This window comes from Fulmarus glacialis, unplaced genomic scaffold, assembly GCF_000690835.1.
Source record: "Fulmarus glacialis isolate BGI_N327 unplaced genomic scaffold, ASM69083v1 scaffold37588, whole genome shotgun sequence".
NCBI lineage: Eukaryota > Metazoa > Chordata > Aves > Procellariiformes > Procellariidae > Fulmarus > Fulmarus glacialis.
In genome coordinates this window covers 5042-21139 of record NW_009228307.1, presented here as the reverse complement: position 1 = coordinate 21139, position 16098 = coordinate 5042, and the positions used below count along the sequence as shown (strand labels likewise).

The 16098-nt window shown below is 40.8% G+C and overlaps 1 protein-coding gene across 1 annotated transcript; it reads left to right on the top strand.

Moving 5' to 3' along the window:
• Positions 1 to 232: 232 nt before the first annotated feature.
• Positions 233 to 8126, top strand: FNTA (farnesyltransferase, CAAX box, alpha; the record flags this gene model as incomplete). The annotated part of the gene is made up of 8 exons (XM_009583445.1): positions 233 to 351; positions 961 to 1075; positions 1919 to 2023; positions 2772 to 2898; positions 3329 to 3477; positions 5414 to 5476; positions 5982 to 6153; positions 7704 to 8126. Coding segments are annotated over 8 exons (979 nt in total), but the record flags the coding sequence as incomplete, so codon positions are not given.
• Positions 8127 to 16098: the final 7972 nt, after the last annotated feature.

Here is a 16098-nt window from a genome sequence, read left to right as displayed (position 1 = left end):
CGGCCGCCACAGTCCGGGGGCGGGCTGGCTGATGCTTTTCCTCTCCCAAGTTGTCTTGCAGCTGGATTTTAACGCCGTTACATATGTCGGCACCTCCTCTACTTGCTTATACGCTGGTCTGTGTCACAGACAATAATGTGGTGACAATAATAGTGACCGCTGGGAACAAGGATGTGTTGCTGGACATGGAGTTGTGCCTGTAGTGGTTTGAGTAGCGTTTTGTGCTTTTTAGAAGTATTGAAAAGACAAAAACATGTATTTACAGGGACAGGAAGGAATGGGCAGATATTGAACCTGTCCCTCAAAATGATGGGCCAAATCCTGTTGTTCAGATCATCTACAGTGAAAAATGTAAGTTTTAAATATGTTCTGCACTGGAAACTTAAAGTGGTTAAATTTGTGTCTGTTCTTAGTGGTGTTAAAGCAACACTTCATGTTTTGGATAACGTATTTGCTAGAGTAGTACTGTGAAGAAATTAATTTAATATTTATTGTGTTGTGGTGGTTGTGTGTGATGTTTTCACCAAGCATCTCTGAAGTTGAATCTTAACCTGAGTTGTGAATAGCCAACATTTTATTTTAATATTATATAGCTTGAGAGGTAGTACAACAGTCAGTCTGGTTTGCATAATAAGGCATTTCTAGCCAGCGAATGGAAGAGAGATGTATGAACTTACTGCATCTGGGGAAGTAGTGTGACTAAGCAGCAAGGAACTTTCCTGATTTGTTTTGGATGTTATTCAGATGGTGTATTTTTAAGATATTTTTGCAGCTTTTCAGTATACTAATATCATTTAGAGGTTTCAATCAACAGTGCTGTCAGAGCAATACGCAGCTATCATTTTGAAGAGGTATACTTAAAGTGCACAAAATAGGAAGTAACTTCGAAGGGTTATTAACCTTACCCCCTAATCAGGCCATTGTCTCATAGCCTTGGATAAGATGCTGTTATCTGTTTAGTTCGAGATGTCTATGATTACTTCCGGGCTGTTCTGCAGCGGGATGAGAGAAGTGAAAGAGCTTTCAAGCTAACAGCAGATGCCATTGAGTTAAATGCTGCAAACTACACAGTATGGTAAGTGAAAATCTTGAGATTATTTCTGTCGTCATTTGACCTCTTACATCTTTAATAATTGTGTTAGTCTAATCAGGGCATGACTAGTTGAGTTTGCATAGAGGAGTAGTGTCGACTTCCAGTGAGCGTCTGAAGAAAGCCTTTGTTCCGTATTTTCCATGTCTCGTTTTGATTTGGTGGTTTTCATTCATTTGGCTTTGAGGGTGTTATCAATCAAGGTCAGGATTAGCCACAAAAAGAACTTTGCTGTTTAAAATTAGATCACTTACGTGATAACGTGGCCTTGGTAAAATGCTGAAGATGCCCTCATTTGACTTCAAGAAGAGACGTAAAAGCATGATAGCTCCTATTTCCTGCTAAATAATTGTATACTTACTAAATAGTGCATTTTAGAAGATCTGTCATGTTAATGTTCAGTTAGGTTATAAATAAACAGTGAATTTCTGATATTCAGAGTAGGGCCTTTTAACTCATGAATGCTAACAAGTACCTCTTGTACATCTTTATTCCGCTAACTTGCATAAAATCAGGAAGTTTGCATTATTTTAAGCACGTAAGTCATAGTTTCTGTGATGGTAAGACCAGTGTGGGTAGACAGAGGTTAATCTGAAGCAGGATTGCTGTGATCTTAGATGACATACTGTTGTAACCAGTTGTAATCCAGTTCTCCACTGTTCGATAATTGAATGGCCTTTAACAGAACCGGATATGTGGTTTAGTTTTTTGCACTCTTTTTAACTCAATATCTATTAGAAGAACTGTGAACAAAGGTTCTTCTATGTTCTCCTGTGTGAATTTTAGGAAAGCCCTGTTGCAGTGTTCGAATGCTTGACTTTTATACAGGCATTTCCGGAGAGTCCTCCTGCAGTCTTTGGGAAAGGATCTCCATGAGGAACTTAAGTACATTACAGCTATCATTGAAGATCAGCCAAAGAACTACCAAGTCTGGTAAAATCATGTTTTCTTTTCAGTTCTTAACGTTTTTGCAGATAATTTTTGTTTTGTAAATTGTGTAAAATAAGCTGTGATCATTGATCTTAAAAGTTGTTAAGAGTTGCTTCCTACATCTACTGCAGTGGCGGTAGTGGAGGAGTTAAATGGAGTTGCATCAGTGTCACTGCCAAAGTCCTCTTTAGCAGTTTGTTCTAAACGTATGATTATGACATGCTGAAAAGGTCTTGTTTTCTTTTAATTTCAATTTTTAAACTGTCAAAATAAGTCTGACAGATCAAAAAAATGACTGAAAAAGCATACAAAAAGACAAATGGAAATTAGTATTTTTTCTTTTATTGGCTCTTGGAGCTTGCTTACCTGTTGTTGGGTTTTTCCAAAGTGAATGGGAATAGGCAAAACAGCAGCATTGTTATTGCTAGAGAAATTGTGTAGTACTAGAAAATTTTATTCTGCTGAAGACTTTGGCCATTAAAAGTGGGAACACGTTACTTTAAGTAAACATAAGTTGTCTAAAAGGAGGCCAATGTTTATGTGTAGTTAGAATTTGTTATAGTGTAAGTATGCATCATATATTTCTCAGAGCCAAATGAAATGTTCGGTATATTTGATTTGAAGTATTTAACTAGTGGTTTTTTTCGAAGTACTACAGTTGCTATATGCAATATGCTGTTTTAATACAGACTGCATGTTCACAGAAAATTTTTAGACTATTGTAAAAATAGTGTCCTCCTCCTGTCATTAGGCATCACAGACGGGTGTTGGTGGAGTGGCTGCAGGATCCATCCCAAGAGCTTGAGTTCATAGCTGACATTCTTAACCAAGATGCCAAAAATTACCATGCGTGGCAACACAGACAATGGGTTATTCAGGTATTGTATCCACTAAATATTTTGATTCACTAAATAACCTGCTCAGGTTGTAGAGTTTTGCTTCTTAAATACAATCTGAATTGCATTTGGCACTTCTTTTCTTAGGGCTGAAGGGGGAAAACAATTGCATTTTAATGTGTGGTAGAGGTTAGCTATAAACTTGCCTTTTAGGAAGCGAGTTCAAAAAGGTCTGTGGTTGGCTGCTTACTGTTATGTGTGTGAATTTAATGATGAGCTAATACCATTGAGTGCAACTGAATAGTGTAGCATGTTCCTAGTGCACCCTTCCTTATTTTTCTTTGAACTTTGTGTTGATTTCATTAAAAAAGTCTCTGTGTCTGATGTTCAGAGAACTTAGAAGCAAGGAGAATATATTTTAAAAAATAAAAACTTTTCATTGTGATATTCTATCTTCCTTCCCTTTCCATAGGAGTTCAAATTATGGGACAATGAGCTGGAATACGTAGACCAGCTTTTGAGGGAAGATGTGAGAAACAACTCTGTTTGGAACCAACGACACTTCGTAATTTTCAATACCACTGGCTATGATGATCCAGCAGTCCTAGACAGAGAAGTCCAGTTAGTAATGTTGTTCATGCTCACATTAAGCATTCTCCATTACATGAAAGCAAAGGAATACTTCGACAGTCCCTGTGGGTTTGTCTTTCCTGTTTTTAATGCAGTTTTTCGGCTCACTCTCATGGATAGCAGATCAAGTGTTAGTGCATATATAGATGTGTTCAGTACCACTGACTTGTTGAGTAGTACTGAAGCAAGCTATGCTTACCCTGGGCAAGCTGTTCTCATTAATCTGTCTTCCTGCCCTGCTGCGTATTGTGCAAACAAAACTTTTGGCTTTTTGTAGTCAACTAGCTATAGTGGAACAAACTGCAGAAAATCTGTGACACTGGAACCATGTAAGTTGTGCTGTTCGTTAGTATCTTACATCCTAGCCCTAGAAAACTTGGAAGGAGAGGCACTCTCCGTGATGTACTAAACTGCTGTTTTAGTAGTACAGTAGCCACAGTGATTTAAAGATAACATGGACGTGGATTGTAGGAAGAGGAATTGCCTTTTGTGAGGAATATGATGCAGCTGGAAAAAGAAAGGAGCTTTCAGGGGTATGTGGTCAGCACAAAGACAACTACCTCTGTGAGTTGGCTAGTTTTGAGGAAAATATGCTTTGGAAACTGTTTCGAAGTGGTATGTTTGTAACTGAAGACAAACAGGGCTTCTGGCCATTTATTTTGCTAGTGATGGTGGTAAGGGAACCGTCCTTTTATGGTTTTCACATTTCAGACTGCTGATCAGGGTTGATGGTTATGAGAAAATGTTTGTCTAAAGTGAAGAAGCAATGAAAAGAAGGTACTGCAACTTTTTGGAGTTATTCTTCAGAAAAAAGACTGAGTCTCTGAATAGGTCCATTGGTACATTGCTCATAGAGGATTCCAGCCCACCTTTCATGGTTGTCTTTGCAAACTGCTGTAAGTTGTACTTCTCTTCCACTTTATAAATTTCCTGCAGATTAATAAATCTGAACTGTTTCCATGACTTAGGCTTGGATGTTTCCAGCTTTTTCTCTCCAGAGGTTAAATCTGACATCCTCCCTTGATCTGTTTATACGTGGTGCTATGTTCAGGATAATTGGATACCATCTTAAGAATCAGACTGTCTAAGGTTAAGACTTCCCAGATGTCATTATAGAACTGTAGTTGGGCTGCTTGTTGCTTGATAAACTCGATCTTTGTCATAGTGACTGCAGAAGGTCAAAAAAGATTTAGGATTGGGTTTTTGTTTTTGACCAGTACTGCCTATAGAACTTTTTATCAGTATCTGCTGTCTCTGAAGATTAGCTGAGTGCCACATTATGCTGGAGAAGGGCAGAAGGTAAAGTCTGTTTTGGGAAGATGAAGTGTGGCTTTGTGACTGTATGGCAGGTGCCTCTTGTTGCTTTGCTTTTAGAGGAGTTGCTTAACTGCTACTTTGAAAGATCTGCTGCAGAAGGCTGTGTGAGCTGAAAGCTCAAGCTCTGCCTTTCTGTGGGTTTGCTCAAGTGCAGGCTCATGAAAAATGTTCTACAAATAGGTACAGAACATGCCTCATGCAGTCATATTAATGTAGCTCATCCTGGGCTTTGATTACTCCAGCCCTTTTCAGCCCCTTGCCGTTTTGGATCTTCAAGACACAAGGTATTCCTTTAGCATACCAGGGGAGTATATCATGTTGTTTCTTAGTGTTATTGCTCATAATTTTGAGAACTGTTTCATTATTGTATAAAATGCAGCAAATGGAACACTTCAGAATTTAAAACAGTTCTCTCAATGTCTGCCTCTCTGAGACTTGCAGTGATTATTTTGCGAGACATTTTTGGTCTGTGACCCAGCTGAGATGATCTGCAAAAAGACTCTGAAATATAGACTAGAGTGATGTATTTGGGAACGTCTGAGCACATTCAGGTAATTTCTAACTGCGTTGTTAATGGTTGCATTCATAATCTGTTATCTTTTTCTCACAGATACACTCTTGAGATGATCACAGCAGTGCCACACAATGAGAGCGCTTGGAACTATTTAAAGGGGTGAGACATCCTTCTCTGTATGGGGCAAAGAGAGTATCTGTAGAAGGTGTCTTATGCCTAGCTCTTAACTGGAAAGAGCTTGTTGCTATTCATTCTAGTGTTGTGTGCTTAAGTGGCAAAAAGCAAAAACTTCCACAAGGGGTTAATATATTAACCTAATTTCTCTGTAACTTTCCACTAAGTTTCTGGCCCTGTAGTTCTTGTGGGATGATTGCCAGTACTTCTCATGCTTTTAAAAACTTGACCTGTAATGTTACTGGGTTCAAGAGCATGGAGTAGGAAGCAATGAGCATGCTTTCAGTCTTTCTGTTCAGTTGAGTGTAACTATACTAGCTTACTAGAATATGAAGCTGATTATTGCTGCGTGCTGCTTACTTTCTGCCTTACTTGTATTTGCACCCTTATTTCAAAACTGATCTCCAAATAAGGGAGTTGTAACAAAAAAGTAATTCCTCACACCAGATTTCCCAGCATTATGTTCCAAGCTTATTAACCTCTGTTCTAGGATTCTACAGGATCGTGGTCTTTCTAAGTATCCAAATCTGTTAGAGCAACTGTTGAATTTACAGCCCAGCCACAGTTCACCCTATCTCATTGCCTTTCTTGTGGACATATATGAAGATATGCTTGAAAACCAGTGTGATAACAAGGAAGAAACACTAAACAAGGCATTGGAGGTATGTTTTGAGAGCTTGATTTTGCTTCTCAGGGCTGCCATCTGTTGCTCTCTTGTTTTACACCCCGACAAAATGGGATTGATTTTCGTAAATAGAACAGGTTACTTGTTAATCACAGGAGCTCTGTGAAGAGTTGAACATGAAAGCCAGATAATCACAAAGGTCTCATGAATTTATCTATAAATAATAACTTGCCAGTTACAAAATGGCTGAAAGTTTTCTTCACCTGGTAGTAAAGGAAGGTTTCTAATATTGCCTGCAGAAGAAAGGAGATGTTTGAACAATCAAGGAGTTTCCAGTGCTAACTTTGTTGCATGAACTCACTTTCTGCTCTGTAGGTTAGTGAATCTTGTTCTCAGAGTATCTGTATCTAAACAGAATCTCAAGCTCCCTTTGCACTTCTTGGCTCTTTCTAAGAAAGCAGAATTAGCTTAAAGGCTAGTAGGCACTGGGGACATCAGTAAGGAATGTCGGGCACCATTTCCTACAGAGAATAAATGACTTCTAGCAATGTTGTGTATCTCCCTGTGCTTCATATTTGGGGAACTCCTTGACGTGGTTTGCAGTGTAGTTTTTACAAGAACACTTTTCATTCACTGTGGGACAGACTGGAACTTAGTGTAATTAGAACTGCGGTTCTTGCCTGGAGTCTCTGTGTTCCAACATCGTTCTTTCTCCACGTTTTTTCTTTGTTGTGTTCCAGGACCAGAGTGTGAATAAGTGCAGTGGTACCTCTCAGATTCATGTCCCTTTATACTATTTCACTGAGTTTGACTTTTTCATCTATTTAGGCATCGAAGCTTCTGTTTCTCAACTCTGATTGACTGAGTGAGGCAATGTCATCTGCATAATAAAAGGGAATTGACTAGAACATTAGTAGACAGTGTTCATACCATATAAATTTTACACAGCATGTCCTGTGAGTAGGGATGACTTCTGCTGTGCCTCACTGTTCACTCAGATCAAAATAAAACAAAAATCAGAACATGCAGAGGTATCTGTATAGCACCAGCTCTAACATGTTGTGAGAGAAGGTTACTGACTTGCATGGAGGATCATTTTGGGACAGTCTGCTAAGAGAAAAACCACAAACAAAGTATCTCATGTCAGTCCATCGGGAGTGCTGAAGATTCGAGAATGGGATGTTCCTCCACTGTTTTGAATGAAGTGGTTTACAGCCTGCTGGATCACTAAAAGACAGTCAAGCTTGCAGGAAGTCACAACTATACTGTAGCGTACTACAGGCTGAATAGGCAGGGGTAGATGACGAGTGGTAGGCACAGAAAGGAGTCACGGGGGAGCAGTTGCAACTGAAATAGGTAGGACTGGAGAGATTTTTGTGCAGTGTCATACTGGTTGACTACCAGTTGGACTTGACATCAGTTTGAGGTCATTGGACAGTTGCAAATCCGGGAGTAAAACACGTGTTGTTGCTAAGAAAGGTGTTTCTGATACTGGCTGAACCATATATTGCATGCATTCTATAAAGATAATTAAGGATTCCGTAAGCTTTTGGTATAACACTGCAATCTCCCAATTTTCTTTCATAGCTGTGTGAAATTCTGGCTAAAGAAAAAGACACCATCCGAAAGGAATACTGGAGATATATTGGAAGGTCCCTTAAGAACAAGCACAGCTCAGGCACTGAACAGAGCACACTGACAGACAAGCAGCAGTAACTGAACATGGAAGATAACAGCGTTAAGCTCTCAAGCTGTTCTAAAGCAGTACTGAGTAGGTCATCAACTAGTTTAAAATCCAGTGTAGTATTCCCCTGGTGAAGAGGTATTGCAATGAAAGAGGAGTGCAGAGTGCTGTATGGTCTCGGGTCACTGCTGCTACTGGGGATAGCTCTAGGTGCAGTCAAGAAATGTATTAAGGCTTAATTATTGAAATGTATTACATAAAGGGTTTATTTCCTAATAATAAATACATAAAGCTATACCTACTACTTATAAGGCAGTAAACCAATTTCTCATGCCCTGGCTTATCCACTCGTGGTTCCTAACACGGTCACGTCAGATGCTGAAGTAATGACTGCAGGTAACTTAGCTGTAGTGGATATCGAGTAACCCACTTGCGGTTAGTGCAAGCAGGCGCTGCAGTTGTTGCCTTATGTGGGTCCAGCTGTGCAACACTGACAGCACATGCTATTGTATGCAACTAACACCAAGTGTCATTTTGTAATAAAAACAGATAACTGAAAGCATTTGTCTGAAATTTTTCAGTGTGTTTCTTTTGTTCTTTAGGTGTGCATAGTCTCTTCTCAGATGCTAATAGAGATAAAATATCCCCTTTAGGGATACTGGATTCTATTGCATTGAGGTGTCTTTTGCACTGGAGTATTCGCATCTCAGAAACTTTCAATACACTTGGTGCATTCAGTGGAGCCTTGAGTTCTAATCTGCACAGTCAGGAAAAATGCTTTGAGGTCCCTAGAAGATCAACTTAGTTTTTTCTTGGAATTCTGTTCAGACAGCTGAAAATCTGATTTTTTTTTTTTCTTCACCCTTGGTAACCAGACCAAACTGAAGTCATAGGTTAGAAGAGATTATAACTAACTGGTTACGTTATATATCTTCACTGAACTAGAAGGGAAGAAATGGTTTTACTGGGGACCTGTTCGCATTAAATGTCTTAACCTTGTGGCTCCTATAGGCTTTTCATATCTTTTCCGTGCATATATTCAGCCAAGAAGTATTTTTCCTCCCCTTTGTGAAAGATAGAAGGCACCTGCAGTACAGAACTCTAAATGATGTGTATAACTGTACAAGAAAACTGCTGCATCTGCCCTGTTTTCAGTAAATGGCTATTGTAAACTGTGTTCTTAAGGCTGAAAGGGGAAAAACAATTGCATTTTAATGTGTGGTAGAGGTTAGCTATGCCTTTTAGGCATAGAGTGCTTGTCTGAAATGAAATATTTTCTTCGAGATGATCATAAAGGAAACAAATAAACACTAGTATTTATTCCATAATATGAGCAGTCTTTCTGATACTAAACATTAAAAGCTGCTGCTGTAATTAAACTATAGTGGAGATTATTTTAAACGCTTGAAATATGTTAATTCAATGCATTCTTTAAATTTAAAAGAAATCACGGGGAGTGGAAAATATGTGAAAGCTATGTAATTTTTTTAAATGCTTTTGCCACTTTCCCAGCAGTAGAGAAAACATTTTTATAGTGACACAGGAACATTTAAAATGGACATGAACTTCAAACTTTTGGAGATACGTTACCTGCTGGGGTTTTTTTGCCTTTTTTTTTACCACAGTTGAAACTCCAGCATAAAACAAAAAGACTATGTTTCTACTGCCATGAATTGTTCCTAATTGAAACTACACTAAATATGGACTACTGATCAGACAGTATGTTCAAGGTCTTTGGGACAAAGTAATATATGTGCTATTACCAGTCAAGAAAGCTCAGAGAGAGAGAGAGAGCAGAGAAATGCAATCCTTAAAATAAACACCATCAATGAAGAGGGAACAGAATTTTGCTTTTGCATATGGTGTTACTAAGTTCCCATCTCTTTCCTAAACAATATTCAGAGGGCACTTGGAATAAGGCAGAGTATTCTTCATAGATACTGCCATGAATTTCAGAGAAAACAACTCATTCCAAGGTAAGATGATGAACAATGTCTACTGGGACAGTGTATTCAGGGATGTGACCTCTTAGTCACTTGTGGTCTGAGGAAAGATCTTAGATTTAGCCCTGTTGTGCGTCTGTGTCAAGAACAGTGCGATCCTCTGACAAGACTCTTAGGCTATTTTCTTATGGTATGGTCAACTTACGGCGTTCTTATGCTTGAAAATGATGTCTAGAAGTAATCAGTAGAGAGTCGTCTACTGAGAAGGTTAATAGGGTTTTATACTGGTTATACAAGCATAGTGATACTTGCAAAGATAATGCCACTTCTGAGCTAAGTTTACCAATGAAGGAATAACCAGGTATGTATTCTAACAGAAAAATATCTCCTCTCATGTAAAACAAATGTGTGACCAAACAAATCACGCAAATCCTAAGAAAAAAACATGCTGGAGACTAGAGTCCAGTTGGAAAAAAAAAAAGGTCATTATGTTTTAACAGAAATGTTTTTTTTTTCTTTCAAATGTTTATGTTTACTGTCATTCAGATTGCAAGGAAGCTCTAAAATTCTCTTCAAAAGGCACCTCAGTTCTGTGGTAGTCAGCCATACTCAGAAATACTGAGCTGTCGGAGCTGGGAAAACAACAGGCTGCCCAGCCAGGTTGCAACTGCAGCTACCAAGCCTTTAATTTTAAAAATGTGTCTGAGACAGAATCTTTCTCATGGAAGTGGAAGGTTGACAAAATGTATGAGCTATGGAGAGAAGGATCTTATAGCAGGAAGTGTTAGATGACTTTAACCTGTAGGCATTGGTACTGACTACCCATGATCAGGGGAAACACTAAACTGATTTGTCCTTAGGGTTCATCTGTACAAGAAGGCTTACTGTTGTTCCTGATTGTGTGTAGTGATGTGACTCTTGCGTACAATTTTATTACTGAAGAGCTGTGCCTGAATGGAAAACTGTATTGGTACAACTGTCCCTTGTAAATCAGTGTAATTGGAACATTCAGTGGAGTACGGAGAACTATTAAAGCATGTGAAATAATTTCCTATGCCTGCTTTCATCAGAGGCTGATGTTCTTGCCTTGGTCTAGCTGTGTCTGTCACTGACTTCCCCTTTATTGTCTCTGCAACTCGGCTGTCAAAACAGTGCACGAGTCCTTCCTAATCTATTCCGTACAAAACCACCTCAGCTAGCACAAAATGCTTGTCAGTTGCTGTCTGGCTGTGCTGAGGCAGATTAGGAGCATGCTGTTCAGCTGGACCTTCTGTGGGAGCAGTCTCCTCCAGCAGGGAAGCAGTGAGGTTTCTAATCACTCCCGCCACGTGAAACACTTCTGTCCAAGTGGTAGCAGGCAATTCATGCAGTGCAGTGGTGACAAGGTGCTTATGGAGAGATGGGGCCCTACGAGAGCACAAGATGCCTTAAAGCTCCTGTGGCTTTTAGAACAAAGGGGTAAGGGAACAACACCAAGTGATGTTGTGTGGAGTCATCCCTTACGGACTCACATGAGGGCTTTGCAAATGCTAGTGGACTTGCCTATGTGCAAGTTCAAAATACGCAGGGGAGACACCAGCTGTGGTTTTCTTGCCCTGTGCACGCACACAGAGAGGGAATATCTTTATTAACACCTTGAGCCACATGTCTTAGATGTTGTCCCAGATGTGGCGTGGTGGATGCAATAATATGAAAAACGCGCCTCAGCCTAGCCCGTGCCCTTTTCTGAAACATCAGTGCCTTCTGCACATTACTGACGTTGTGGGATAAGGTGTGTGCTTTGCACTTTCTATTCCAAGTCTGGTTTTAGTTGGTGATTACCTGCGGCTTTTGGGTTGGCAGCAGGTTTCCCTAGAATATCTTCTGCTTAAGGCAGATTGATTTGGAAAACTTGGGTAAGATCATGTTTGGCTGAGTTTTGGCAAGCCTGTTAATGTGGCAGTCAGTCCACAGGTGTCAAATATCCTTCAATATTTAGTTTTTCTTGTAAATAACCATCTCTATTAAATATCTCAAGTTGAAAACATTTTCTCTCCCTTCAAGGCTGTACTGTCAAGCTTTTTCTACAATATATTTTAAGAGAAAAGGTTAAAAAAACCTGTGTTTGAATGTAAAAACTACATTATTTCGTCCTATAACAGGTGCTTTCCAGAATCCCTGGCAGTCTGGACTGGTCTGTATAATTCTGGTCATGGATAACATTGCCATTTTAAAGTACTCTCTGTACATTTACGTGAGTACACTCTGTATGGCTGCCTACTCAATACAGGTGAACAGCGGATGAAATCTGAAGCAAAGAATAGAAATCTCTAAAGTAGACAATCATTTGTTTTTCTCCACAATAGTTATCTAATGCATAAGTGTTCAAATAGGTATAATCTGTTCCTAGCAGAAGTCACAGTGTAAAAGTGACATCGTCATTTTCTCTAATCATCCTTTCTCTGCTCTTAGTATCCTTTTATCTTAATGCATCACTTGGCTTAAGAACATACACCCTTTGGACACAAGAAAATCAGGAGCCTGTTCCCAGACCAGAAGTGATGCTGTAGACACTGTTGAGAGAGGAACATGTTTACAAGTTCTGGGCCTCCCTGTGCCTGCTCTGAAAAGAATACCTTACCTTCTGCTGCTAGGGTGGGCCCTGAATTTGCGGAAAAGGAAAAAAAAAGAAGGAAAAAAGCATTATAGTATGTAAAGAGGCATACAAGTGTCTACACGTGAACATTCAGGACAAGACTGCCAAAATGGAGTTTTTACTTAGGTTTCGTTAAGTACTTGGCATGAAGAGCTAATAGAAACTTCACCAAATTTAGCTAGGAACCTTGCCTCAGGATGTCTAGATGTCTACATCAGCTGTCCTATGTAAGCTCCTCGGGGCTGGACTCTGTGCTCCATTACATGTGTCACCCATCACTGTTCCTCAGGAAGCCATGGGATATAAGCCTACCTAAGATTTCAGCCTTGGGGAATTAAAATCTTTGCCGTATCGTTTTTCTGCGGCTGCGCAGCGGGGAAAGCGGAGGTTAATCGCTAGATGGCAGTGTGAAATTCACCCTGAGTTCACCGACGCCGGCTATGCGCAGGCGAGCAGAGGTGTAACTAGGACAACTCTTTCTCCATGCAGCACCACTAATTTCACACCTGCTAATTAAACACAGAAGAGCAACTGCTTGGTAAGTCAATACATAGCACCACAGAGGGCTCAAGCACAAGTATTCTGGGAGGGGCTTAATGGTCACCTTCACTAAAAATTGTTGGTGTTAATTGGAGAGCAATTTTTCATTAACTGAAATGATGCCTCGTCTGACACTGGACACCTTGTACCATATCCGGACTCTGTTTAGTCCTGGTGTTCTAAAATAACTGCGTCACTAAAACCCTCTGCTCAGAGCATGGGTTTTGTGGCCAGTTCACACCTTTTGGAGATATGCCTCCAGTCAGAATCCTAACTCATGCACCTTCCCAAGCTGGGAAGTTCTAAAGCCAGCCTTGTTACGGTAAGTTTCTCTGGTCCCTCTGCAATGAAGTGCTGGCCATTGCTGGCTGTTTCTGAGAACACAGGTTGAAGGGCAAGAGGACCTGCTCCTACTTCTTGGACGTCAGGGGAGGACTTAGACGTAATTGAGGAGATCAAGTGTGCTGTTGCAGGTCCAAAAGTGGTTGCATCACTCATCGGAAAGCAAGACCAGGGACTTTGGTGAAGAAGGGCAAAGACAGACCTCTTTTCCTCATCCACTGGTTTGTCAAAACTGAGTCTTATGGGTTGTCACTACAGTGCAGGGATTTTAAGTGAATGAAGAGATGCCATGTGTGACTAGCCAAGCCAGCTTGAGCACCCAGGGCTACTCAGGTGCAGCTGCTTCCTATCTGTGTATGCATTGAGCTGCCAGGACATGCTACCATCACCCTCTCCCATGGGTATCACGCTAGCCCTGGTACCTCTGCCCTTATCTGAAATGGTTGGGTGACAGGTATAATGCTGCTGTATCAGTACTGCTCATGAACAGTGATCTTGCCACTATGGAAGAGGTCTTGCTGTGGTTGGGCTTCTCATTCTTTTGGGTTTGGGTTGCTTTGTATAGGTGTATTTGGCTAATTACTTCAGTGGTTTCCTGATGTGTCCTCTCTCCTGCCCAAGTTGTCTCTCCAGCAGACCCAAGAACAGCTGAATAAATGCTTGTGCTGCTACCAAGAAACTTTGGAAGGAGGAAAAGAAAAGAAAAAGGGAGCTGTGTTTGTATTGTTGATGTGCATCCTCTGTTCTTCCCCTTCTGCTAAAGCCTGTCACCAGGACAAGAAGGTGGCAGGTAGATGATCTTCTTCCCTTTCCAGTGCCATGGTGCTTACGCACATCTGTCCCTGCTCTAGCTTCCAGCCATACCATGAATGTGAGTTTTATTCTTGGTTTTACTAGAGGACAGTGAAAACACACTCTCCCTGTACATCATAGCGTATGGTGCTCACTGTCTCTGCTGGCTGCTTCTTGCACTGACAGTTTCTCTGCTGCAAAATGAGCCAAAATAACCATTTGCAGGTACCCACAGCCCATGGGTGCTTGGCCAGTGCATGGCCCTGCATATAACCCTTTGCAGCACTGTGTTGGTACTCTGCTACCTGTTGTGTGACAGTGCCAGTCATCTTGCTAAGGTGTTTTAGAGGTCTAGCCCGCAAAGACCCTGAGCTCAGCTGAAGGCTACAGTAAAAGGAGAGAGTGTTCAGTATTTTAATGGACAAATGAAAACCAGAAACACTTGTTTTTAGAAACACATTTTCAGTCAAAGTTGATCATTCTTTAACTGAAAAATCAGAAACTTGTAAATTGAGAATAGAAAACTGCTAGGCTTCTGACATTCAGTGGGAAAATGTATGAGAGAGATTTGTTTTAGGCGAGATCTAATTTTTTGTTAGAAGGGGATGTCTGGACAAAACCCCAAAAGCTGATGAGTTCTGCTTGTCATTAGCAGTGTCCCAGGCATAGCTAGGTCCCTCTTGGAGATGAAATTTTCTCTTGTGTCATTGCAGAAGGAAGGGGAAGATGAGGGATGACGGTCGGGGGCAATCCAAAATCACTACTCATGCATCACTAACAACAGCTAAAAATATTACAAATATTTTTATTTGTTATTATTTCAGGAGAGGTGTTTCAGAGCACACCCAGCAGTTCTGTGCATCTGCAGTAAGAGCAGTGCCTTCCCTCCAGGTTATTGACTTCCTCATTTATTTTTTTAATTGCTAATACATTGGCAGCTCTGTGTTTGTCTGACCCATGCAGGCTAAAATTTATCGGGAGAGAAAAAGAGGGGAAAGATGAGATATAACCCATTTTACTGCAGGATTGCTACTCAGCAGCCATGGCCGAGACATGACCTTCATCCCCTGGGCTTTATATCCCATGCTGCCAGCTTCCAGCTGTCACTTCATAGCACGGGCTTTTTGCAGCAGAAACCACATGTCCTCATATGTTTGAAAACGCCTGGTGTACACAGAGATGCCTCCCCACTCCAACAAATGCTAGCAGTCTCTTTGTCACCATAGGAATTTCACCTGCTTTCTGTTCCTCAGCTCCATGCCTGCATACAGATACAAGCAGTGCAGGGCAATGCTTTCCCATGCCATGCTGCACTTAGCCTGGGTAGTCCTGGAGTTGATGAGATTTTGCAGAGACTTCCAGAGGGCCCTGTTGCTCACAAGGGTCCTCATGGAAAAGGACCTAGCCATGAAGGCCCCCTGCGGCCCCCCCAAGTCTTTGGCCAGTTGTGGAGACTGGGATATGTGACTGCATTGTACCACCTCATCATAGCATCCCACCCATCACATGATCCCAGCAGGTGAGTTGAGAGGTCTACGCACAATACAGCAGTCAGCTTAAATTTTACTGAAATAGGGGTGTATAGATCTTTGCGATGCTTTGCAAAGAGCAGCTTGTCTGCTGTATCAGATGGCAGCATCCACTGTAAGAACAGGCACAGAGCAGCACTCAAAAGGGTCAAATAGGGTCACTCAGTGATTTGAATTCATAGGGAACCTGCTTAAGTATTGGCATTGTTTTGAAAGAGGGTGGGGATAGCAGAGAAGAAAAGGGCAGAAAAAAATAGAGGGTAATAAAAACCTAGCTCATAGCCTGAACCAGTATTGTGGGGTCACCCTGAGAAACATCTGCATAAAATATATCTGAGCAGCATGAGTGTTTACAGTGATGAGCAGATATTGTTTTATTTGCTTCCTCCTACTCACAGAAACAGGGCTTTGTAAGTAAACAGGTTACATCCCTCGTATCTCCTTCTCGCTGAAATAGTGCTTGGGACACTGTGTTTCTGATTCATTCACACAGAATGGAGTAAAACCAGCAACATTT